The sequence below is a fragment of the Diospyros lotus genome, chromosome 9 (genome assembly GCF_014633365.1).
Source record: "Diospyros lotus cultivar Yz01 chromosome 9, ASM1463336v1, whole genome shotgun sequence".
Taxonomy (NCBI): domain Eukaryota; kingdom Viridiplantae; phylum Streptophyta; class Magnoliopsida; order Ericales; family Ebenaceae; genus Diospyros; species Diospyros lotus.
Window position 1 is genome coordinate 6,475,546 of NC_068346.1, and position 27,591 is coordinate 6,503,136.

The window sequence follows — 27,591 nt, forward strand, 5'->3', positions numbered from 1 at the left end:
ATTATTCATGGAGATATATTTATAACTTCATTTCTTTTTTGAAGAGTCAATCACTACGCAACACGTGTCCCACCTATTAGAAGGTGTCGGGTGTCATGTTCCCCCCTATCATTCAAATGTACTACTTGCCTCTTTTGATACTCCACTATAGGGCCTGGGGATCTTGCTCGACAATCATGGAGTATCATCCCAAGGATCATGCTCACTCGTTAAAGGTTTGATTTATGTAAATGATACAATCCCTAGTAGATAAACACAAACACATACTTCTAAATATGCATAGCACTGTAGTGCTCGTATTATCTTCTTTTTAAATACTAATTTGATCGTTGAAGATTATCTCGTAGAATAAAAATTCCACTCTTGTAGGAATTCAACGCCTGCTGTGTCTCGTGCTTTTCCTAGCAACATCACATAGATCTATTGATTTTATTTAGTTTGATTTGATGTCTGCAATTACAAGTTAAATTTTAAATAAACACTATTAAAAAAACTTTTAAACATTCAAAGTCCAATACAATCAATTTCATAAGAAGGGGATATCCCAACTCCTTGAAAAAATACAAAATCATCCCTCATTAGAATTGAGCCTAAACCCAAAAACTAGATATACTTGGAAGATTTGTCAAGCCTAAAAATCAGAATCTAACCTAATAAATCGAACCTAAACCTCAACTTGAACCTAGCCCCAAGTCATTTGTCAGCCAAGTCAGAGGTTGAAATCCAACCTTACTTGTGGTGCTATCATAGCCATCTACTAAGCCAACATTCAATTATTCGCATGACACAATTGTGACTCTTTATCGACTCCACAATGTGCCCAAACAAGGGCAAAAATTCTCAAGAGTTAGGTATCTTATCTATTGCATAATCATTGTTTCATTTAGACTTAAATCTTGTGACTATTTGATCATAAGAGAATATGCTAAGAAACTGAGCTTTGTCTTTTCTTTTTCAAATCAAACATATTTTAGACAAACTCAAGATCAAGAACAATCGTAAAAGTCTCAAAAAAAAAAAAAAAAAAAAACTATAAACAATGTTATTAAACAAATTAGGTGGTGATATACTTCAAAATATCATCATACAATTTAGAGTGAGTATGCTACAAATGGAGAACATGACAATATATATATATATATGTAGAGCAAGAGCAATTATAAAGCAATTTGAATGCTCGTCAATGTTTGATTGGGTCAATGAGATGTCTACCCCATAAATTTAGAGCACTGACTTTGATTTGCGAACTAGGCGTGGCGAGAGATGAAATTGGCACACCGAGTCAATGGCTAACTCCCGTAGACCAAAATTCCAATCCACCTAAGTTTAAGATAAATGCAAAGTCCATTGTCTAGCATTTATTACGAATATATTTTTGAATAATAACATTCAACCCAATCAAAACTAATGCAAGAACATGTCAAGACATTCAAACCACTGAACATAGGATAAAATAATTATTATTTTATCAGCTTAATTTTTGTTTAATTGTTGGATTGATTAAATTAAGAAGTTCAACCCTGAATATATATATATATATATATATAATAGGCCAAAAGTCATCATTATATATTTATTTAAAAACCATTGTGTGCTTATGGCAATGAATGACCATATATATATATAATCTACATTAGTCAAAACTATTGGATTGCATCCACTATTTTGCTTTTCTATTCTAATACAAGCACTTGACAACCTGTGAACTATATATAAATATATTAAGTGAAAAGAATATTGTGAGTGGAGCTGTTACGTACAAGCATTAAAAAAATTTGTTTTTTTTTAATGTATTTACTTCTCATCTTTCTATTCTACCATTTATTTTTTAATGGGGGGGGGGGGGCTTCTCAAGTCTCAACTATAATACAAAGCCCCGGACACGTTCACGCTCAACTACGCATTATAAAATGCCGCCATTTGCACAGTAAGATAATAATAATAACACTACCAATTAAGAAGCCTTCTTCTTCCACGGGCCGGGCATCCTACCAAACATTCTTAAAAACATCGATCGATTTCTTCTTTTACCGTCAAATTACGAATTCCATCGTCCTGCACCATTTTTTATTTCATTTTAAAAGTTACCATTTTTTTATCGATCAAGGGAATTTATTCTGTATTATATTTGACCACAAGGAAGTATGTATGTATGTATGTTCAAATAATTGTTTATTACACTGTGATTACACATATTTTTCATAGAAAATATGTAATTATTACACGTTTTCTATAGAAAACAATCAAACACTTTTAATTTTTTCATGAAAAAATATGTATGGTACAACCATTTAAAGATTCTTTCCATAAAATTTATTTTCCAAAGGGATGGGATGGTTTTTGTTTTCTTGACAATATTAGCTAGAATTAAATTCTAGGTAATGCAATCAAACACACCTTTATTGAATTTTGTTTGTATTTATTTCATTTTTGTAAGAGGCTGTTTGGCTTATAAGTTGTTTAGGTTTTAAGTTGGATATCATTTAAGTTGATAACGTGTTTGAATATATATGCCTTTAAGTTATCAGTTATATAGTCATGTGTTCAGTTTAAAAGAATTGATAACCTATCAGAACTTAATAAAAAAAAAAAAATAGATATCTTCTTGAATAATGTAAATAAAATAAATATGATCTTGAATGAAGAAGGTGGCAAGGGTGATGACGACGGTAAGAGGAAGCGACAATGGAGGCAACATAAGAGAAGATGGAGGCGATGACGATGGGCTGGAAGCGACAGGCTGGGACGACAGCGATGGAGACAAATGGATAACGGTGTTGGACAACGAACGATGGCAATGGCGACAGACATGAAAGAATGGGACGAACATGGAGAAAGTGGTGATGGAGGCTGGAAAGGGCGATCGAATATGGGTTTGGTGGCACCGATGATAGAGAATGTAGAAAGAATAAGAATGGTAAATCTTAGAAATATGTGTTTTATTTGAGGGTAAATTAATAATTTACTTGGTCAACGTAAAGAACTCCTAAAAACTTATTTAGAAAAGTTAGGGAAAAGCTTATCTCAAATGCTAGTAAAATGAGTTATAAACTTAATAGTGTTTAAATTCTTAAATGTTATCAAACACATAAAAAAAATAAGTTACATATCTTATAATCTAATTCAGTATCTTACAAGTAGTCAAATTGATAAAAGCCAAACACCCTCTAAGCATCTATATCTCCACTGTATTGAGGGTAACACCATGTCCTTTCCTTTGTGTTAATAATATCAACACTTTTTTTACATTTAGAGTAATAAAAACCGTAACGCCTATCCTTACTTTTTTTTATTATTTTATATTCGCTATATTTCGTGTGTCACTAAAGTCTTAGCTAATTATTCTTTTTATATTTGTACTCTTCTTCATAATAATAATAATAAAATTATTATAATACCTATTCTTCCGTTTCACGTAAAATGTCAATCGATCCGATGCGCACAAATTTTATAAAATATATTTTATTGGAAGTGACATAGTTAAATATCGGATGTGGACACGACGCGCCGCCTCCCTGCGGTGCGAGAAGTCGACGCGGTTTGTGGCTGGCGACGGAGGCATCCAAGTCCAATCCAAACGCGTAGAGATCATTATTATTAATTAATTAATTTACTATTGAATTCAATCATCGTCCGTCCTCCGTCTTCGTCGTCTTCTTTAGCCTTGAAGCCGCTTTCTGGTTGCTGAATACGGAAATGGCCACGCAAATTACGAACACGCCCCTCCAACTGAGCCAATGAATGACTCGTTCTTGTGTCCTGTTCAGTCCTTCACTTTGACAAAACGTCAGACTCTTGAAAGAATGACGTCACCTTCAATTCAACCCTCTTCCTTCCTCCGCGGGTTAACGCAATTGCTTTTATTTTAAGGAGAGAAGAAGCTCGTGATACAACAGTATCTGTATTTCGACACTCATTACTTATATTTTTATAAAATAAATTATATCTTATATTATACTAAAATATGGGTTCGAATTAATATGATTTGTTGTTTTAGTCTCTCTTTTTAAGTTTTTGGAAAAACCCATCAATTGATCATACTTTTTTTATTATTCCTTGTACTTGTATAAAAATTCCCTAATTTTTTCACAAATAGCAAATTTTTTTCAGGCATGATGATTTATTCATTATGTTGCACAATATTGAGTCTTGAAATTGGGACCCAACCTAATTATATCTAAATTCGATTGAGTTTGGTTAGGTCAATGTTATCTTGTGATTGGATTTAAGTCTTAAAAGTTTAAAATTTCTAAACTAGTTGGTAATTGGAATGAATTCAGGTTTATAAGCCTAAATTAATCCAATCTATGACTTAGGAGCACTCCTACAATTATTTTTATATTATTATTATAATAAGCCTAATTGAAGACATAACCTAACCCATAAGATAAAGAGAGTCGTGGTAGACTCGAAATGACATGGGCCCTTCACTTGCAAGAGTGGAAATAATGTGATGGGCTCTCTATCATTGACGGTGGCATATAAGATTTCGGGTCAATTACATGTACCAACAACCATCACATAAGGAGACCCAAAAAAAGAAAGAAAGAAAGAAAGAAAGCATAATTAGGCATGGGTGGTAAATTGGGCAAAGAAAGGTAAGAAAGATGTTGCAAACCATATATGCTGAATGCAGCAGGAAGAGAAAGAGCAAAGCAAAGGAAGAACTTTAGAAAGCTGATTGCAACTGCTAATTCTTATCTAGCTGTACAGATCGATGCGAATACTGAATGGAGTCACAAGTTTACCAGAAAATTTTGAGCAGAATTCCAGTCATGTAAACAGCAGAGTTGCAAAAAGGAATTTTAAGGTTAAAGCCTCAAAGTCAGATCGGGTGTAGCAGAAGAAGAAGAATCTGTCCTCCTTGCTCCTGGCGCCATAGCTACAAAATTTATGTTCGAGCTCGGCCCTGAATCGAACCGGAAACCGCCACCACTGCTGCCTCCTCCCTCCCCCCCGATTTGCCTGAAGCTGCCAGGCCAGAACAACTCTGCCTCGTCGTCCTCCACGAAGCTTGGCAGCCCGAAACAGCTCTGTTCGAACCTCGCTCCACCGCCTCTTGCCTCGTGGAAAGGCCTGGCCGATGGCAGGATTCTCTGGTGAATGGAGGCGTGATGAGCTTCGATCCCGAGCGACCGAAATGCAGAGCCATGTAGGGGAAGAGACGCCAAGCTGGCGTACCTATCGGACAACATTCCCATCTGCATTGCCCGCTTTGCCAATGTCCTCTCCCTCTTGTGCGCGTTCTGGTGGCCGCCCAACGCTTGCGAGCTGTAGAACTTGCGCCTGCAGTAGTTGCAGGAGAATACTCGGGGCATCGCTGTGGGAGGATGAACAGAGGCTGACTCGCCACCGGCCTTTGCCTTTTCAATGTCCTTCAAATCGACGTTGTTGGGATCAAAGTTGAGGCTTAAATCAAGGGAAACCGGCTCTGCATCGGGCTGAACCTTTGCAGAGTTTGTGAGGCAGGAAGAAGTAGTGGTGCCGTCCTTGGAGGGATCAGGGGCGACTTCTTGGATGGATATGTTGGATGCAACTTGACTGCTAACTTCAGAGTCCTCTTCGGACTCTAAGTTTAAACTTGGACGCTTCATATTGGTCCGGACAGCTAAATTGGAAGCTCAAATTCCCCTTCTTTTGCCTGACCCAAAAAAAAAAAAAAAAAAACCCGAGAGATTGATCGAACTTCTAAGACCAGTTACTTGAATTTCCACCTGCATGTTTCAGCAATTGGAACATAAATTTCAGCGAGAGAGAATCAATGATCAATGCAGGCTGATAATCAAAATTGCATGTGTTTCCTGGCTGTTTTGGCGGTGTGACTAACAACATAAATTACATCAAAATACGTGTTCTTTCAAATGACATGCCAATGATCGATGCATGTTTCAACACCAATTAATGGATATCTAGTATTCACCACGAGTCAAAAACAAGAAGATATATAGGATTCATTGTAAGAACAGCTTGTCACAAATCAGAAGTACGAAAACAATGAAAGTCCCGCTCCAGGTACAGAAGGAAATAGCTAAAGGATGAACCGTATAAACAAGATTAGACCATCTATTTCACAAACCAGACATCAGCATACAGCTCCTTCCCATGAGCTTTTCACCAAAACACACAGCAGATCCATATCCAGTGGCAATAATAAAACACTGCAAATGGTCATTTCCATGGAGAGTAGCTACCTTGACCCCATCCTTCATGAGTAGGATAACAAAGAGATTCTGGAAATATAAAATGCAGATTTGAACAGCAACAAGTCAATCTCACTCTTTAGCATTGAATTTCGTTAGAGGTGCCAAAATCAAAACTGTCACTGCCCAGAAAGTACAATCCAAGCATCACTGTTATGTTGCTAGAAGGCCTCTCTTTCTACAATATTTGTAGGAATACCACCTCCTCCTATCAATCTTAGGAATGGATTTTCAGATCAAAGATTTGGCTAGGCTTGGATTCCGAAATTTACCAGTTGAAGGACCTAATCTTGATGTCATCCTTTTATCTGAGAATTTATTAAAAACAACGTAATGGGAATGGGGGTAAGGTTGCATATAAAACTGACCCTCCCAACCCTCGCAAAAAATAGAGCCCTTAAGTCACAAACCAAACACTAGCATACAGCTCCTCCCACAAACTCTTTCAACAAATCACATAGCAGATCCATAATCAATGATAATTAGAAAATACTGCAAATGATCATTTCCATGTAGAGTAAGAAAGCTATCTCGATCCTGTTCCTGCATCAGCAGGATCGTAAAGAGATTCTAGGTATATAAAATGCGAGTTTGAACAGAATCCCCTCAATCTCACTCTTTAATGTTGAATTTGGTTAAAGGCACCAACAATATCCGAGCATCAGTAATCAGTTGCTAGAGTGCACGCAGGAAGACAGCCTATTAATCTACTATCAATCTGGCAAATTACTTTACAGATCAAATATTCAGCTAGACTTGAATTTTGAAATTTACCAGTTGAGAGACCTAACCTCGATGTCCATCCTCATCTAAAGATTTATTGAAAGCAACAAGGTGGGTACGGGTAAGGCTGCATACAAAAACAACCATTTCCAACTCTTGCAAAAAATGAGAGTCTTGTGCATTGAAGACGCTTTCACCCTCTCTCTAGCATGCCGGGTAAGGATGGGAAGGAGAGAATTAGGGGAGCACCTTAATAGAAACATATTCACAAAGCTATCCACCAGATTCAGTTTTTGCTGGAGAAATCAACTCAATGAAAAGATGAGGAAAGCACACCAAAAATGCCACAACAGAGAGTCGGGGAGATTCCATAGAAACTAATTTTCCACTTTCCTATCCTAAAATTTTAACAATATTAAGGAGTTTAATCCTTAAAAATATCTGAGCTAACAAACCCAAACATACATAGCTTTTCCCCTAATTCCCAGAAAAATGACCAAACACAAACTCAGACATCAAAAAGATGAACTTAAAAGTTCGCCTACAACAGAGACCGTCGAGCATCTATTTCAAGTATGTTAAGCACCAAAAAGCACAAAGAAGTCTAAAAAAATAATTAAAAAAAGAAACCCCAAAATGATGAGTAAAAAGCTTCAAGCAAGAAACCAAAATTGGGAGAAAGAAACCCAAGATCCAACAACTAAACTACAAGAATTTAGCAGAATAGATAACCAATAAATGTGAACATGCAAGTGTGAGGAAAACATTCAACATCAGTAACTAAAAAAATAAGAAAGGAAAGAATCTAACACAGAAAGAACTTGAAATAAGATAAGCATGAAATTGTGCATATACCCGAGCTTCGGTGGCTCTACTTGCCTGAGTATGATGTTCAGAAAACACAATAGGCTTGAGGATTTTCCTAGTTATTGCTAAATATGGAGGGAAGAGAAGCCAAAAGAAAGTAGACAAGATAAGACTATTGGGGGAAGGGGGGAGAGAGAGAGAGAGAGAGAGAGAGAGAGAGGAGGGAAGTACTTACTTGGAGAGAAACCAAAGAACTATTTTTGTTTACTTTGAGCACTTCAACTACTGCAGATGAGACATAGCCAATGAGTGAGAGAGAGAGAGAGTTCAGTGACAGTCCCACCAAAAGATAGATAGATATGTGAGTGTCTGACTGGTATTCCTCTTTGGCTGGGCTATCCCATTCCTTCATACACATCCACTTGATTTGTGCAAACGTTTTTCAGATTCTTTTCTCCATTTTTCCTACGGCCGCGTTCGGAAATGAAATAGAGAGAACAACAACAAAAGGGAAAGATTTTTTTTTTCCTTTTCTGTTTCAAAGGAGAAGAAGATAATAGAAAATTGACTTACGTGTTCTATTACCCTTTACTTTTTCCATTATATTTTTATTAGGTAAAGGGTTCCTTTGCCTCCTCACTTTGGACTTAATTAGTTAGATTATAACTCTCTCTCTAGATATAACTTCTTTTTTGTTTCTAATATTTAAGATTTCATAATAAGACCGATCCCTTACTAAAATTTAATCAGAGAACCGATGGATCTTTCATTCGTAAATTTTAAAATTATTAATCAAACCCGCAAGGACATAACAATCCCCTCAAAGTAGGTGACTCGAACTCAGAAGGGTTTTCCCACAATATATCAACACAATCATCATGGCACTTAAATTACGGCCTTAATTGTACTTTTTCCACCATCTCTCTCAGCCTCCAAACAAAGCCTACCCCCTTCCCCTTTTTTAAATACGGTCTCAAGTGGACACCCATACCTCTCACATCCCCACCTCCATTCCTCCAATGCCTTTGCACCCATGAAAAGCACATATGATGGCAGTGTGCTGCAGCCACAGCCAGACCCTTATTTTCCTTTATATATGTATTGTTTAATCTCTTGGCAATAATTGACAGCTAAAATGATGCCACTGGTCAGCTAGACAAGGCCATGGCCATGGACCACTGCCTCAAGCTGACATCCTCCATATGAATAACTGCCCATTTTCCCCAGATTTTGGCCTTTCATTATTTATTTGAGAGTCAGATTGTTCTTATTTCGGGGACCCCCCATTCCCACTGCCCCTTTCTTTGTTGCCATGCTTCAAGGGCCATCCTCCAACATTTCCACTAGTCCTTTCCTTTCAACATTAATGTTCTAAATAACATTTATTGCACCACCCTATTGAAAGCATTCTAAATTTTATTTTTTTTAAAATATATTTATTAAACTTATCTAATGATTAGTAAAAAAAAATTAATCAAGTGATTTCTTATTTGACATTTTACAAATATACTTATTTTTCTTCTCTTCGGATAAACATATATTAAATCTTACAAATAAGAAAAAAATAACGCATATATGATATATTCTCCAACGCATTTAAAAAAAATTAACAAATAGTTTGATAAAATTTTTAAAATACTTTCTGATTTTATCTTGACTATTCTATATTTTGGTCCGAAAGTATTTTAATTAATCTTAATACAATCTTATATTACTCATTTTAACAAACGATGTCTTAGTAAAATGAAATAATATCATTTTGTTACGTAATTTTACTATTATTTTTGAGAAATAAATACTTTTATTATTCTTATTAAGATCAACTCTTTTTCAACCTAATGTCAAAAAAGGGTCAACTTGACGCTCAAATGTAAAATTAATGGACTTTTACCACCCTTTAATGAATTTAGGAAAACGACTATGCAAAATGACAGCATTATTTTATATTAAAATCAAACTAAGTCAATGTTTTATGGGTCAAAATGTATACTTCAATCTGAGATAAAAAAAAAAAAAGGGGTATGTGGCCAGTTTTAAAAGGGAATCATGCAATTTTTGTCCAAATTAGCAGGAAAAAGAGCTGAAAAAATGTAATTTCAGAAACAATATTAAATAGGAAAGAAAAGTAAATGAAGAGATCTGAACCTAGTGGCTACCACTTGAACCAAAAACTAAAAGTTGAATATGATATATGCTATTAAAGGCGATATGAATAAGTGAAGTGTGTCATGAAAATTACAACTTATTGTCGTTATTAATCAACTGCATAAGGGGACATGTCAAAATGACATACATCTAGGCTAATAAAGGGATGGGCCTAAAGTTGCATTAATTTTATAAACAAAACATAGTCTTCCCAACAAAGCTACCTTTTTGTGGGGTAGCGTTAGGTTGGGAAGGCAATGGTTGCATTCAACTCAAGTTGTGCTCTAAAAAAATTGTTTTGGTTGAGATAAAATCTTTTTTGTAAAATTTAACTTGATTGTGAATGGAAAACAGAGATAGGTTTTGGACCCATTTAGAATTATTACTTATAAATAAATATTTTTAATTTAGTTATTAATGGATCCCACGTCAAGATAATGCTAGCTACTCGTTATCAATCAATTATTTAAGAATATGATAATTTAATTTTTGTGGGTTTGTAACTTTGTTTTCTTTTGTAAAACTATAGTTTTAGTGGATAATCACTCTCAATTTATGAATAAATTAGATTTATCATAAGCTTTTTATTTCATTCTATTTATTTACTTGTTTACTACAATCCCTTTAGTAATATATATGGTTTGTTTTCTAAGAATTAATTAATTAACAGCTACAAACTATATATAAACGTTATGGGGGAGGGAAATAAGTTGACAGTAAATTTATGCGTGTGCGTGTGTGCGGGCGCGCGCGCGCGCGTGCGTGTAGAAGGGAAGGGGAGGGAGGATAAGAAGCACATGCACGGACGTAGGTAGGCGATTAGGGGGGTGGGTTAGGTTATTAGCAAATCAAGAAACATGCGACCAAAACGAAACAAAGACACTTTGATCCTCTCCACGTCTCAGTTACAGCCGACAGCTTCACTTTCTACCACGAAAACCAAACCCCCTCCCCTCCCCCCCCCCCCCCCCCCCCCCCCCCCCCCCACCCCCCAATCTCTCCCTCTACAAACACGTTGGTGAAGGATCAAAATAAAGTCTTTTCATGTTCCATCATCTCTTCCAAACTAAAGTCATTTTTCTTTTGGACTTACGTATGGACACACTCATTGATATTGCTCATATACAGACATATAGTACAAGTTTGTTTGCCTTCTACAATTATTTTCACCTGTCTGTCATCTAATCTATGATTATCTCAAACACTGCAAAACTTATCCTAGAACCCAAAACAATTACTTGGGTTGATTTAGTTATTAGTTCAACCAACCAACATTTCCCTTTCTCGAAGGTGGAGGAGCTGATTAAATGGATGAGCTCTAATTAGTAATTAAAGAGTAGCATAATCATAATAATAATAATAATAATAATAAAAACAAGAACAATAAAATAAAAATGCAAAAAACAATAGTCAGACAGTGAAGTGTATGATGGCAAGCTCATGCCGCTGGCCCCAATCAGATCCTGAAAAGATCACCTTCAACTGCCTTTGTCTTTGTCTTTTCCCCTTCCTTTATTTCTCTCTCTCTCTCTCTCTCTACATATATATATATATATACATACACACGCAGAGACACACATACATATATAATATGTGCTGAGTCTTGTTTGCATTTGTGGAGGAGGTAGTGGAAGGAATGTTGATCTCTGTTTTAAAGCATGCATTGAGCCCCTAACCCACCTTTAGTTTATAATTTCTTCTTTCTTTTTGTATGGCAATGATCACAAGGTCAGGATTCACCTGATTAATTAATTTCGTACTCATCATGTTATTATTATATAAACATAGTAGATAGTACTAATTTATGGTGTCACCTCTCATGTGTTAGTGGATTTTTTTTTGGATAATTATTGTTGCTATTGGTGGGGGTATCATCACTAACATAAATTGCCATCGGGGTCCTAGATTGACGGCAAACTTCTTTAAATATTCATTTGTTATCTGAGAGCTAGCAAGTGTGTGACCCCTTAATTATATGAAATTAATTGTAAGGATTAGAATATTTTATAATTTCTTTGTTTAAAGTTAAGGATATCAAATGTTGTCCAGTTTGCTCGGACACATCACCAAGCACTCCCACCATGCAAAAATTGTTTAGTTTATTAGTGGGTAAAGAAGCACACATTTAATCGTGTGTCATGGGTATCTAATTTGTCTAATCACCTTGATTAAGTTAACCACCCCACTCTTCAACAAGAGTCAATTTAGTGATAATTAATCCCCCCCTTGGGAGTGGAAGATGCAACTATGGAGTGGAGTGGGGGGTGGTTTTGCTAACTCCGCACTTCGAACGAATGGTTCCCAATCCTGGTGGCATCAAAATTATTAAAAAAAAAAAAAAAAAAAGAATCTGATTGATCCGTGGCTTCTGATTTAACCCTTCTTTAGAAAGATAAAAGTATCTTAGTGTTGCCGCTCTATGTTATGTTTGTTGCCAGCACTTCACTCCACTCCAGAAGGAGATGAGCCAAATGTCAATTAAATAAACAATGTTATGTTTGACATTAATTAGAGGATGAGAATTAATAACAAGAAGAAAACAGTATGAGGATTTTTTGATTGGTTTCCACTTCTCTTGGGTTTGGATGGATTAGTCCTCAATTTCTCTTGGGCTCTAGAATTGGGCTTGTTTGTCTGGGCCCAAATTCAACTTGCCAATGGCACCAACCCAAGAGGGCCCAATTAGCACATATCCTGGGTCCTGAGGGAAAATTACCAGCCCAATTTGGTTGCTCGTGTTTGTTTGTTTTTTAAGATGTCAGTTCCTCATGTTGTTAGGAGATAATAATTAGATCAAAATAAATCTACATAAACATAGTTGACGATAATCATAAGACCTCTAAATGAGAAATTCTTAGACAAACTTAGTGTACGGAGATTCCAAGGCCTTGTTGCTGGGTTAATTATAGTTAGAGATGAGTTTTACAAAGTATTAAAATATTATTTATTTAATTTATGAGTCTGGAAACAATTATTTAATATTTATTTATTAAAATATTTAGTTTTAATAATTTTTGTACCTTACAATGATCAAGTCTAAAGGGGCGGATCCATGTGTTGGCTGCCCTGGGCGCCCACAGCAAAAATTAAATTGCTACAGCAAATTTTTTGATTATTTAGTCTTAGTCCAGCCCATCCTAATTTTTCCCAGCCCAGCCCACTTGCCTGCAAACCCTTCTCATCTTCTTCCTCTGTTGAACTCGCTCTCGCTCACGGCTCACCCTTCGCTGCCTCTTGCTCTCTGCCTCCTCTTCTCTTGCTCGTCCGCTCGTGCTTGGCCTCGCTCTCTGGCTCTCTCTTGTTCTCGCTCGCCCTCGCTGGCTCTCTCTTGCTCTCGCTCTCGCTCGGGCTCGACCTCGACCTCGACCTCGGCCCCTCTTGCTCTCGCTGGCCCTCGCTCTCTGCCTCTCTTGCTCTCGCTCGCCCTCCGGCTCTCGCCCCTTCTCGCTGCCTCTCGCCCTCGCTCTCTGCCTCTCTTGCTGTCGCTCGCCCTCGCCCCCACGCTCGCTCGGCCAGTCGGGTTCGCCCTCTTGCTCGCTGCCCTCTGATTCAGGTCTTCGTTCCCCCTCCCCCAAACCCAGATTTGCTTCATTCGAGCCCAGGTATGTTTTATGTCTTTCAGTTCTTTGATTCTCTCGATTGACAGATAAATCTAGATAGTTTTTCTATTTTTCGCCCATATTTTTTTTCCTTGTTTGTGCTTGATTTGTTGTTGAAATCTCAGCATTTTTCAGCATCTTTTAAGTGATTTTCTGCTAATTTTATGTTTGCTTGCCTATTTTACTACTGCATTTAGTTAGGAACTTAGGAATTGGCGTGGCTGGAAGCCTGGAATTTGTTATTATGAATCTGTTATTGAATATTTGCATCGACCATACTTTTGTCTTCTCTTGTTTAAACTCTAGAAATACAGTTGTTGTATTGCCTTGCATTTGGCTCAAATTTTGAGTTAAATATTTTAATTGTTCGATTATTGAATTGTGTTATTTTTTGTTTATGTATCTTAGAATTTAGGACGAAACAACAACTTTCTGCGAAGAAAGGAAAAATATTGTTATTTTTTGCAGAAAGAGAGATTATTACACTAGTGAAAGTACTTCAATTCATAGTGAGCAAAATCAATCTAGCACAAGTTTAATGAATTTTTTGTTTCAAAATTTTGTCGAACACAAGTTTAATGAAAATTTATTGTACTAATTTTTTGGTTACATAAATTTTTTATTACATTAACTTTTTAAATTTCAGCCCCCCCCCCCCAACCTAAATTCCTGGATCCGCCAATTAGACTTTCTTCATAAATAGCGAAAAACCAAACAGCCCTTAAGTCATGTCTAGTAGAAATTAAAGGCAATAATTTTAAACAAAATAAAGAATGGAATGGAATGTCTGCTTCTTTAAACACAATATATTAAGGATGAGACAGGGTTTTTCAAAAAATGTAAGGATAAAATAGTAATTACGTTAATGATATTTGGAGTGAGACCTTGATTATTAAGGATTAATTGATTATAAAAAAGTTAGGTAATTAATATATATATTTTTTATTCACTTGCACATTGAGTTTCATCTGACTAAGTCACAGGAGCAAGTGATCTTCCCCTGATGCATTCTCTGGCTAAATTTAAATACGATCACAGTCTACACACACTCAGAGCTAGACATTCGACCCAATCTATGTGGAACTTGTCTTCCAGATTTATTGTTGTCTTCCGACAATAATTTTGTCTTTCAAATTGTCCTATTGATTCAAACTCCGATATTTCATATGAAACTTTAAGTATTTTATCATTGCGCCATATTCGTAGAGGCATAATTAAAATATTTTTAGTATCAAGTATATCATTAAAGTGGAAAGAATAATATTAATACATTCTCTTTAAATTAAAGTGTGTTTGTTTGGGGTCATGTAAATCAATGGCCTGGGTCAATCCAAACTAAATTGATCAAATCTAAACTCTTTAAATTTATTTATTAAATATACATTAGACGACATGTGAGTTACTCAGACCCATCAGTGAGTCACCAAGGCTTAAACCCTAAACCCGTCAGCATGGGCGGAGCCACTAGGCCTTGGCCCACCATTAATTTTGGCCTACACTCAAGCCCATAAAAAATTTGGAAAGTGAAAACCCTCCCTCAGTCCCTCTCTCGCTCAAGCGCCCGCCGCCCATCTCCCCTGCCCTTCTCCCTCTCCCGCTCTCGCTCGCTCCGGCCTCCGTGCCTCCGTTGGGCTGTCGCTGACTCGCTCGCCTTGCTCACCCTCCTCGATTGCTCCGTCGTTTGCCGCCTCGGCCTCGCCCTCGACGACTCGCCCTTCCTCGCCCTCGGTCGGTCGTTGCTCGCGGCTTACCCTCGCCGGCTCTTCCCTTAGTCTCTCGCCTCACTCTTGCTTGCTACCTCTCTCGACTCTCTCGCTCTGTCGTTTGCCGGCGTCTTCGGCCTCGCCCCTCCGGCCCTTCGTTGCTCACCTCGCCTAAACCCCTGCTTCACGTAATCAGTGAGTAGTAACGACACCCTCGCTAGAAAATTTTCTTGGCTTCGCCCTTGCCCGTCAGGCACCCGTCCCATCGCCATCGCTGACCATCTCGAACACTTTTTCCGTTCTCCGATAAACCCGTCGCCTCCATCTCTGGAACGGCCGACGATCTTCCTTCTCTCCGTTCTTCGCTCAGCTCGACGCCTCCATCGACGATCTTCTTCCTCTCTGTTCTTCGCTCAGCCTAATGCCACCATCTCCAGCATTGCGGGCCTCCGCCAGCCACTGCATGATTCGGCCATCCCCATTCTCCTTGGATCTGAACCCTCCCTCATTGGTTGGTGTATCTACACCCTTAAACCTCTTTTTGTTCTCCTAAGATCCGTTCTGCATGATTTTGTTTTTTCTTTAATTGGGTTTGAGTTATGACAATGATTTTTAAGCTAAAATAACATTTGACAACGTTTATTTCACTCTCAAATTTGCTTGTTCTTTTGTCTCTGGTGAGTTTCAGATTTAGATGGATCTTTCTAGCAAAACTGTAATGAATTAGATGGCTGGAATTTGTACTTCGGTGAATCCATATTTTGACTTTGTTAAAGCTTAAAAACTACAGTATAGACTTTGTTGTTTAATGATCATTACAAAATTAAAAATCAAGAGGATGATGATATTTTCTAGCACTACTTTTAAATGGAGATAGATGATAATGGGTTATAAACAAAGTGGAAAGTATGGGGCACACTACTACTAATTGGAAAAAGAGGGAAGACAAAGTTTTGGGTTAATCAAATGGGCAAACCCACTCCAACTGTATCGGGCATGTTAGTTTGTGGGTAGATTTCAATGATATACAGAAATGTTGATCTGTGTTTGGCTCTGCTCACCAGCCAGTAATGCTAAAAAAGGGTTTATTTTGTTTTTCATTAAGCTTTCATGACAAATGATTGAGCCTTAGTTGTTTGTCTTATAACTTTTTTTTTTCTTATTATTTGATTTTTGGTTTCTTTATTTGCTTGTTGGGTTACTGTGGTTTCATTGTCGGTCATGCTTCTCTGTGGCCCCTCATTAAGTGGAACATGAATATCATATAGGATTTTGATGCATATGCCTCTTAGGATTTTTCTAATTATCTGGCTTTTCATTGTTAGGATTTTTTATTGTTATCTCATATACAAATTATGTGAAAACTGAAAAGTTCGTATTTATGTATTCTTGCCATTGTAAAAAATATTGGAATTTTTAATGATGTTCTTACAAGGAATATGTTGAAGTTACAGATTTGCATTTAAATTTGCAGTCAAAGGTTATTCTCAGCATTACTACTCAAGTTGTGTGTTTTTCACCCTTTTTTTGTTTCTTTCATTCAGCAATTTGCTCTAAATAATGACATCAAGAAGAGTGTTGAAAGTTGAAACATTTGTATTAGATTAGCTAGAAGAGTCTCGGGAGGGCAATTTTTTGTATTACTTATGTTTCTGGTACTGCGATAAATAATTATATCACTATATTTAATCAGTTGATAGCTAATTTGATGAATTTGGATGAATTTGTTGGCTTTTTGGCTCCCTCCCATATCCCACATCGGTGGGCAATGGGATGGGAGGGTCCATTTTGTGTGTATTTCTCTTTCTGCACACTTTGTATTTATCTCTTTGATATTAGTGAAAGATTTGGTAGTGTCCGAGAACGTAGGCCATATTGGTCAAACTTCGTTAGTTTCTAGTGTTCTATTTATTTTTATATTCAATAGTTTTTGTCGGGTATTATTTTAGGTGTTTTTGATTTTGAGGAAAATTGCCCGATTTTCCCAACAATTGGTATCAATGACCAAGGTTTCTTAGTATGTTCTGTGGTTGCAGCTGAGTCAAAGTCAAATCTTCCACATCAGAAAAAATCATTTTTGGCCAAGTTTTTCTTAGTATGCTCTGTGGTTGTAGCTGTGTTTGATCTTCCACATTAGAAAATATTTTATTAGATTGTTCTGCTTTGATAACTATTGAATATAGAAGATGGCAGAGATGGTAGGCGAAAAGAGTTTAGAACAATCCACATCGAGAGCTTCTTTTTCGTCCACTTGGGCGAGAAATCTGACGAATACAAGAATTACAGTGGAGGTGTTTGACGGTTCGGGTCATTTCGGCATGTGGTAATGCGAGGTTCTAGACACTCTTTTTCAGCAAGGTCTCGATATCGCCATTGAAAAAAGAAACCAAATGATATTGAAGAAAAAGAATGGAAGACCATCAATCGATTGGCGTGTGGTACAATTCGATCATGTCTGTCCAGAGAGCAGAAGTATGCATTTTTGAAGAAAATTTTCCAGTACACTATGGAAGGCATTGGAGGAATTTTTTTTGAAGAAAAGCGGTCAGAATAAGCTCTACATGAAAAAAAGATTATTTTGCTTTACTTATGTTCCTGGTACCATGATAAATGATCATATCACTATCTTTAATCAGTTGGTAGCTGATTTGATAAACTTGGATAAAACATTCAAAGATGAGGATTTGGTATTGATGTTGTTGGTAAAGAAAATTGGGTTTGCAAAGATAGGATTTGGCGATCAAAGTTGTTGGTAAAAAAAATTGGGTTTGCAAACTAAACAAATCGTTGTACGGATTGAAGCAATCTCCGAGGCAGTGGTACAAGCGATTTGACAAGTTTATATTGGGGTCTATAGAGGTATACAAAAAGAAAATATGATCACTGTGTGTATTTGCGCAAACTACAAGATTTAGGTGAAGCCAAGAAGATTCTCGGCATGGAGATAATTAGAGACAAGAAAAGAGGAAGATTTTGTTTGACTCAGAGAACATATCTGAAGAAAGTACTGTTACTGTTTTGCCTAAAGTAAAGCTGGATTTATTGAAGAAACCAGAAAGAATTGAAGATGATGTGGCAGCAGTTAGTTAATAGGACTTAAGTGTATCTAATTACTTTAGTAAGGGTAGTTTAGACTTTATGTAAAGTTAGTTATCTCCCTTAGATATTTCCGCCTCCCTTAGTCTATATATAGAAGGGTGTGGAGGCCGGTTTTATCATTAGTCTGTCATATTCTTTATTCCTTGGGTTCGGGTACAGTGAGAGGCGTGAGAGAGAGCTGGTTGTTTCAAGTTCTTGTTAGCTTCGGTTGAGTATTGTATCCGAGAGTAAAGGAAGAGGGAAGAGGGGAATTCTTGTACTGGTTTCAGACTTGTTTCTAGTGGATTGTTTTCTTCTTGGATTGCTGGATGTAGTGCCATGTAAATGGCATGAACCAGGGTAAATTGTGTGTGCTGCAATCTGGTTTGATTTCTCCTTTTTACATTCTGTTTTTATGTTCTACTTTCAATATTCATTGTTGTTATTGAATCGGTGAGTTTCTTGAGTGATTCTTGAGTGATTATAGTCTCGGTTTTTACAATTTGGTATCAGAGCTTTAGGTCTTTTAAATCAAGAAACATCAAGAAACCTTTAAAATCCTTAGAAACCTATAGAAGAGTTGTCTTCCATGGCTTCCGCAACCCCAGCCGCTCGGTATGATATTGAAAAATTTGATGGCACAAATGATTTTGGACTTTGGAGGATTAAGATGAAAGCTTTGATGGGAAACTTAGGGTTAAAGGAAGCTTTAGTACCCCAAAAGCCTTTTCCAGAAACTGCTACTGCCGAACAAAGATTAGAAGCTAATAATCGTAGGCAAGAAATCAGTGAAAGAGCTTTCAACACCCTAATCTTGAGTTTAGGAGATAAAGTCCTAAGAGAAGTGTCTAAAATAGAAACTACCGAGGATTTGTGAGCCAAGTTAGAAAGTCTATATATGACTAAATCTTTTTCAAGTAGGCTGTATCTGAAAGCAAAATTCTTTACTTTCAAAATGCAAGAAGGGCAGAAACTTCAAAATCATATTGATGAATTTAACAAATTGTGTCTTGATTTGGAAAACTTAAGTATATCATATGAAGAAGAAGATAAAGCCCTAATTCTGTTGCATTCATTGCCTAAGTCATATGAGCATTTTGTAGACATTCTAAAACATGGAAGAGATACCATATCTTTAGAAGATGTTGTAGGTGCCCTAAACTCTAAAGATTTACAATAGAAAGTAGAATCCAAGAAAATAGTTGCTGATGCCCTGTCATCTAGGTATAGATCTGAAAAGAAAGACTCTAAGGCTAAAGGAAAATCAAGATCAAAATCCAAAAATGGCAAGAAAACATTTAAATGTTTTCATTGTCATGAGGAAGGACATATAAAGAAAAATTGTCCTAAAAGGAAGCAAGAATTTTCTGATAAAGGTAAATCTGTGTTTTCTAACTCAACTTGTGAATTAGGCTATGACAGTTCGGATGTCCTTGTAGTTTCAAAACATTCAGATGAAGTGGTATGGGTTTTAGATTCCGGATGCTCCTTCCATATGTCACCTCACATAGAATGGTTTCTGAATTATAGGGACATGAGTGGAGGGAAGGTTCTTCTTGGTAATGATCAAGAATGTGGAATAAAGGGGATTGGGGATATTAAGCTAAAAATGTTTGATGGATCTATCAGAATTTTGGAAGCTGTTAGGTATGTCCCAGAACTTAAAAGAAATCTGATTTCCTTAGGAGAATTAGCTAAGAATGGCTACAGTTATAGTGGCTGTGGGGATATTCTTAAAGTAGCCAAAGGATCTCTTATATGTATGAAGGCAGTCCTTAAAAATGGGATATTTGTTATGATAGCCTCCACAGTATGTGGAGATACAGCCATAGGGGAAGAAAAGACCTATGAACTATCAAAATTGTGGCATTTTAGGATGGCTCATATAAGTTTCCAAGGGCTTAAGGAATTAGCTAATCAAGGGATCTTACTGACAGATTTAGATACTTGTGAAACTTGCATCTATGGAAAATCTTTGAAAACTAAATCCCCTAAGAAAGCATTGCATATCACTAAAGGTCCTTTAGAATATGTCCATTCGGATTTATGGGGCCCTAGTCAAACTCCAACTCATGGTGGAGCTAGGTATTTTTTTTCAATTATAGATGATTTTTCAAGAATGGTTTGGGTTTCTGTTTTAAAAACAAAAGATAACACTTTTGATGCTTTTAAAACTTGGAAAATCATGATTGAAAATCAAAAGGGTGGGAAATTAAAAGTCATTAGAACTGATAATGGCTTAGAATTTTGTAATAAGGACTTCACCCAATTGTGTGATGAAAATGGCATTTTAAGACATCTCACTGCCCCTGGAAATCCTAAGCAAAATGGCCTGGCCGAGCGCATGAATAGGACCCTCCTTGAGAGGGTAAGATGTATGCTATTTCATGCTAGGCTTTCAAAAGCATTTTGGGGAGAGGCTGTTGTTTCAGCAGCCTATTTAATAAACAGATCACCTTCTTCAGCTTTAGATTTTAAAACTCCTTATGAAATGTGGTATAATCATAAGCCAAACCTAGATCACCTTAGGGTTTTTGGGTGTATAGCTTATGCACATTTAAAATAAGGAAAATTAGAACCTAGGGCAAAGAAGTGTGTGTTTATTGGTTATCCTTCAGGAGTTAAGGGGTATAAGTTGTGGAATTTAGAAAAAGATATGCCTAGAACCATGATAAGTAGAGATGTAACCTTTAAAGAAAATTCATTTATTGATCTAAGAAGTGAAAATGAGGATAGGGAAGGAAAAGATAAAGCTGTAAATTTTGAACAGCAACAACAAAATGATATTGCTACTCAAAATGCCTCCCTAGAACCCTTCCAGGATCAGCAAAGTGCTGGTGAAGAATCCTCAAGCCAAAACAGTCTTGATAGATCTATATAAGTTAGGGATTCATCAAGCTATGATGAAGAACATCACATGGACAGTGCTGGTTCCTCTAGTACAATAGGAAAGCCTATTGGAGATAGATACAATGTAGGCAGGGATAGACAAAGGAGAATAAGTAGGCCACCAGTGAGATATGGATACTCAGATCTGGTAGCATATGCACTTCTAAGTGCAGAAGAGATTGCAGGAGAAGAACCACAAACCTATGAAGAAGCTGTAAGTTCTAAGGAAGCTCAGAAATGGCAGGAAGCCATGGAAGTTGAGATGGAATCCTTAAGAAAGAATGAAACATGGGTGTTAGTGGATAGACCTTTGGGAAAAAGAATTGTAGGCTACAGGTGGTTGTTTAAGGTAAAAGAAGGAGCTGAAAATAGTCTTAAACCTAGGTATAAAGCTAGGTTAGTAGCTAGAGGCTTTACTCAAGTAGCAGGAATTGACTTTAATGAAGTGTTCTCACCAGTTGTTAGACACACTTCCATAAGAATACTACTTGCAATAACAGCCCATCTTGACTTATATCTAGAGCAGTTGGATGTCACCACAACATTCCTTCATGGTGAATTAGAGGAAGAAATTCTAATGGATCAGCCTAGAGGGTTTAAAGTTAAGGGAAAAGAAGACAAGGTTTGCTTGTTGAAGAAGTCCTTATATGGACTAAAGCAGTCCCCTAGGCAGTGGTACAAGAAATTCGATTCTTTTATGATAAGCCAAGGGTTTACAAGAAGTTCTTTTGATTGCTGTGTCTACCTTAAACATATTTCTACTAAAATAGCTATTTATCTCTTGCTTTATGTTGATGACATGCTCATAGCAAGCCAATCAACAGCTGAAATCCAAAGTTTAAAACTTAAACTCAAATCTGTTTTTGAGATGAAAGAACTTGGTGAAGCTAAGAGGATTTTAGGAATGGAAATATGTAGAGATAGGAAGAACAAAACTCTTCAGCTATCCCAGAAAAACTACATATAGAAAATTGTGAGAAAATTTCATATGTTAGATGCAAAGGTAGTAAATATACCATTTGCTCAACATTTTAAACTTTCCCATGATCAGTCCCCAACCAATGAAAAAGATTTATCAGAAATGAAGAGAATTCCCTACTCTAATGCTGTTGGCAGCATTATGTATGCAGTGGTGTGTTCTAGGCCTGATTTAGCCCATGCCATGAGTGTAATAAGTAGATTTATAGCCAACCCAGGAAAAGAACACTGGACAACAGTTAAATGGGTGTTTAGATATCTAAAAGGATCAATAGATAAAGTTCTGATTTATGGTGGAGCTGATGATTTTAAAATTCTAGACATTATAGGATACTCTGATGCTGATTATGCTTCAGACTTAGATATGAGAAGATCTACAACCGGCTATGTATTTAAATTGTGGAAGTCTACAATTAGTTGGAAATCTAACCTTCAATCAGTTGTAGCTCTATCAACAACCGAATCAGAATATATAGCTGTAACAGAGGCTGTTAAGGAGTCTTTGTGGCTGAAAGGCTTGATTAGTGAACTCCTAGGATATAATGTGAGGATTATTTTAAGTGTGATAGTCAAAGTGCCATACACTTGGCCAAAAATCAGAGTCATCATGAAAGAACAAAACATATTGATATTAGATATCATTTTATAAGAGAAGTCCTTGAGAAGAAGGAGGTAGAGCTTATAAAAGTTGCTGGAAGTGAAAATGCTGCAGATATTTTCACTAAGGCAGTCCCATTGTCCAAATTACTTCATTGCTTAATGTTGTTACAGTTTGATGTGTTTTGATTGATGTGTTTTCAGGATATCCAAGAAGTAAGCAGGGCTAGAAGGCTGAAATTGCAGGATTACTTAAAGCAAAATGGTGGAGAATTGTTACTGTTTTGCCTAAAGTAAAGCTGGATTTATTGAAGAAACCAGAAAGAATTGAAGATGATGTGGCAGCAGTTAGTTAATAGGACTTAAGTGTATCTAATTGCTTTAGTAAGGGTAGTTTAGACTTTATGTAAAGTTAGTTATCTCCCTTAGATATTTCCGCCTCCCTTAGTCTATATATAGAAGGGTGTGGAGGCCGGTTTTATCATCAGTCAGTCATATTCTTTATTCCTTGGGTTCGGGTACAGTGAGAGGCGTGAGAGAGAGCTGGTTGTTTCAAGTTCTTGTTAGCTTCGGTTGAGTATTGTATCCGAGAGTAAAGGAAGAGGGAAGAGGGGAATTCTTGTACTGGTTTCAGACTTGTTTCTAGTAGATTGTTTTCTTCTTGGATTGCTGGATGTAGTGCCATGTAAATGGCATGAACCAGGGTAAATTGTGTGTGCTGCAATCTGGTTTGATTTCTCCTTTTTACATTCTGTTTTTATGTTCTACTTTCAATATTCATTGTTGTTATTGAATCGGTGAGTTTCTTGAGTGATTCTTGAGTGATTATAGTCTCGGTTTTTACAAGTACTACAACGTTTCGGCATGAATGAAAAGTCAAAATCTGTGAGTACCTCGTTAGCTCCTCATTTCAAACTTAATGTATCTTTATCTCCGAAGAGTGCTGCGGAACAAGAGTATATGTCAAAAGTTTTGTATGCAAAAGCTGTTGGTAGCTTGATACATGCTATGGTGTGTACAAGGCCCAATATTTCACAGGCAGTTGGAGTTGTGAGCAAGTATATGCATGATCCTGGAAAGGAACATTGGCAAGCTGTGAAATGGATTCTACGGTATATTCTGAATACCGTAGATGTTGGCTGAGTATTTAAGCGGGATGAGAAAGTTGGTAATTGCATAGTTGGTTATTGTGATTTCGATTATGCTGGTGATATGGATAAACTGCGATTTACGACTAGTTATGTGTTCACTTTAACAAAGGCATCGATCAGTTGGAAGTCTGCCTTACAGTCTACAGTTACTCTGTCTACCATAGAAGCAGAGTACATGGCAGTTACAGAGGTTGTGAAGGAGGCAATTTGGCTTTATGGGTTGCTTGATTAATTGAGAATTGGTAAGAAGTACATCAAGGTACATTGTGACAGTTAGGGTGCTATTCATTTAGCAAAGAACTAAGTTTATCATGCAAGGACGAAGTACATCGATGTAAGATATCACTTTGTACGAGAATTTCTAGAAGGAGAAATACAGATTCAGAAGATCCCAACTGTTAAAAATCCTGCTGATATGATGACTAAGGTTGTGACAGTAGTCAAGTTCAAATATTGTTTCGACTTGATTAATATCCTTAGTATTTGAAGTTGACACTTCATAGCTTATTTGAAGACACCGCTGATGATAGATTCTTTGGAGAGAATTTTTGTGAGATTTGGTTGGGATTTGAGAGATTTGCCAAGGTGGAGATTTGTTGGCTTTTTGGCTCCCTCCCATATCCTGCATCGGTGGGCAATGGGATGGGAGGGTCTCTTTTGCATTATAAAATGCACCCTTCCCATTTGTATTTTGTATTCTTCAATTGTGTGTATTTTTCTTTCTACACACTTTGTATTTTCTCTCCTTGATATTAGTGAAAAATTTGGTGGTGTTCGAGGACGTAGGTTATATTGGTCGAACTTTGTTAATTTCTGGTGTTCTATTTATTTTTATATTCAATAGTTTTTGTCGGTATTATTTTTGGTGCTTTTGATTTTATGGAAAATTGCCTGATTTTCCCAACAATTGTTTTCGCCTGTCATCTCTACCTTCAATTTTTCAATTTCTCCATTATTCTTGGAAGCTATCAGCATATCATCAACATACAGGAGAAAATAAATGAAAGATCCATCTTGTAGTGGAGAAATTGAAAAACTGAAGGTAGAGATGGCAGGTGAAAAGAATTGTTGGGAAAATCAAACAATTTTTCCCAAAATCAAAAGCACAAAAAATAATACCCGACAAAAACTATTGAATATAAAAATAAATAGACCACCAGAAATTAACGAGGTTCGACTAATATGGCTTACGTCGTCGGACACCGAATAAACTTGACAAAAATATCATCGAACACCGAATCCCACAAGTTTGCATTTATTGCATTGTTGGAAAAATTAGACAATTTTTCTCAAAAAATCAAAAGCACAAAAAATAATACCCGACAAAAACTATTGAATATAAAAATAAATAGAACACCAGAAATTAACGAGGTTCGACCAATTTGACCTACGTCCTCGGACATCGCCAAAATCTTTTTCTAATATCAAAGAGAGAAAATATAAAGTGTGTGGAAAGAGAAATACACACAATTGAAAGGATGCAAAATACAAATGGGAGGGTGCATTTTATAATGCAAAAGGGACCCTCCCATCCCATGCCCACCGATGTGGGATATGGGAGGGAGCTAAAAAGCCAACAAATCTCCACCCTGGCGAATCTCCCAAATCCCATCCAAAATCCTCAAAATTCTTTTCAAAGAATCTATCATCAGTAGTGTCTTCAAATGTACTATGAAGCGCCAATTTCAAATGCTAAGGATATTAATCAAGTCTAAATAATGTTGGAACTTGACTGCTGTCACAACCTTAGTCATCATATCAACAAGATTTTCAGTAGTTGGGATATTCTGAATTTGTATTTCTCCTTCGTTTAGAATTTCGCGTACAAAGTGATATCTTACGTCGATGTGCTCCATTCTTGCATGATAAACTTGGTTCTTTGCTAAATGAATGGCACTTTGACTGTCACAATGTACCTTGATGTACTTCTGACCAATTCCGAATTCATCAAACAACCCATAAAGCCAAATTGCCTCCTTCACAGCCTCTGTAACTGCCATGTACTCTGTTTCTGTGGTAGACAGAAAAACTGTAGATTGTAAGGTAGACTTCCAATTGACCGGTGCCTTTGCTAAAATGAACACATAACCAGTCGTAGATCGGCGCTTATCCATATCACCAGCATAGTCGAATCACAATAACCAACTATGGAATTACCCACTTTCTCATCCTGCTCAAATACTAAGCCAACATCTACGGTGTTCAGAATATACCGTAAAATCCATTTCACAGTTTGCCAATATTTCTTTCCAGGATCATGCATATACTTGCTCACAACTCCAACTACCTGTGAAATATCGGGTCTTGTACACATCATAACATATATCAAGCTATCAACAGCTTTTGTATACAGAACATTTGACATATACTCCTCTTCCGCAACACTTTTTGGAGATAAAGATGCACTAAATTTGAAATGAGGAGCTAACGAGGTACTCACAGGTTTTGACTTTTCATTCGTGCCGAAACGTTGTAGTACTTTCTTCAGATATGTTCTCTGAGTCAAACAAAGCCTTCCTTTTTTTTCGTCTCTGATTATCTCTATGCCGAGAATCTTTTTGGCTTCATCTAAATCTTTTATTTCGAACTCCTTATTCAACTGATCTTTCAATTTTTCAATTTCTCCATTATTCTCGGAAGCTATCAGCATATTATCAACATACAGGAGAAGAAAGATCCATCTTGTAGCTTGCGTAAATACATACAGTGATCATATTTGCTTTTTGTGTACCTTTGCCCCAACATAAACTTGTCAAATTGCTTGTACCACTGTCTCAGAGATTGCTTTAATCAGTACAACGATTTGTTTAGTTTGCAAACCCAATTTTCTTTACTAGCAACTTTGAATCATTCTGGCTAAGTCATATAAATTTCCTATTCCAAGTCACCATGTAGAAACGTGATTTTCACATCCATCTGAACTAGTTCCAAATTCAATTGCGCTACTAAGGCCAATAAAATTCTAATGGAGTAATGTTTCACAATTGGAGAAAAAATTACATTATAATCAATACTCTCCGTCTGAGCGTAGCCTTTAGCCACCAATCTTGCCTTGTAGCGAACATTATTCTTGTCAAGAAATCTATCATTCTTCGCATGTACCCATTTGCATCCAATTGCCTTCTTTCCCTTCGGTAAGCTGGCTAGCCTCCATGTCACATTCTTTTGAAGGGATTGCATTTCTCCATTCATAGCTTTCCTCTACTTCTCATTTTTTGAACTTTGGACAGCTTCATTGTAAGTTGTAGGAATATCATCATTTACAATTGGAGATGCGTAGGCCATCAAATCGACAAAATGAGCAAGTTTACGAATCTCTCGTCGGGGCCTTCCTGTTCCTATTGATTCTTGCTGTTGTGGAGGTTCTTAGGTTGGAACCTCTTCTTTATCTAACGACTCCTTTGCCGCACGAGTGTCACCTGATTTGATATTCACTGTTGGGTCAGTTCTTTTTTCAAACTCCACCTGATTTGATATTCACTGTTGGGTCAGTTCTTCTTTCAAACTCGACCTATTTTGGAGTATTCTCCTCCTGTTGTGGAGCATCATCAAACTGCTGCACAACTTCATTTGTTACCTTTTTCAACATGGCAAATTCATCAAAAGTAACATCTCTACTAAAGATTATATTTTTTTATTCCAGACACTAGAGCCGATAGCCCTTTATTCCAGAAGTGATCCCCATGAACAATGCTTTCTTTGCTCTTGGATTCCTTAACAT

General features: G+C 36.8%; 2 protein-coding genes across 5 annotated transcripts in view; one reads left to right on the forward strand and one right to left on the reverse strand.

Annotated features, from left to right (window-relative positions):
- Positions 1-4,652: 4,652 nt before the first annotated feature.
- Positions 4,653-8,229, reverse strand: LOC127809678 (zinc finger protein 4-like). 4 transcript variants are annotated; one of them, XM_052348668.1, is made up of 2 exons: positions 7,966-8,229; positions 4,653-5,714 (listed from the first exon to the last, which is right to left on the reverse strand). In XM_052348668.1, the coding sequence occupies exon 2, from the start codon at positions 5,592-5,594 to the stop codon at positions 4,812-4,814; it is 783 nt and encodes a 260-aa protein (XP_052204628.1). In that variant the 5' UTR covers positions 5,595-5,714; positions 7,966-8,229; the 3' UTR covers positions 4,653-4,811. The 4 variants fall into 4 exon arrangements, with proteins under 4 accessions (XP_052204628.1, XP_052204630.1, XP_052204627.1 ...); XM_052348670.1 differs by lacking the exon at positions 7,966-8,229 and adding an exon at positions 7,803-7,943; XM_052348667.1 differs by lacking the exon at positions 7,966-8,229 and adding an exon at positions 7,779-7,943.
- Positions 8,230-13,030: 4,801 nt separating this feature from the next.
- Positions 13,031-27,591, forward strand: part of LOC127809680 (WD repeat-containing protein 55) — a 43,517-nt gene continuing 28,956 nt past the window's right edge. Inside the window, exon 1 of the mRNA XM_052348671.1 lies at positions 13,031-13,477. The gene's annotated coding sequence lies outside the window, so the exon portion shown is untranslated. The remainder of the gene's footprint in view (positions 13,478-27,591) is intronic.

Coding starts and splice junctions, on each gene's coding strand:
- LOC127809678 (XM_052348668.1), bottom strand. CDS start 5,594: ATGAAGCGTCCAAGTTTAAACTTAGAGTCCGAAGAGGACTCTGAAGTT.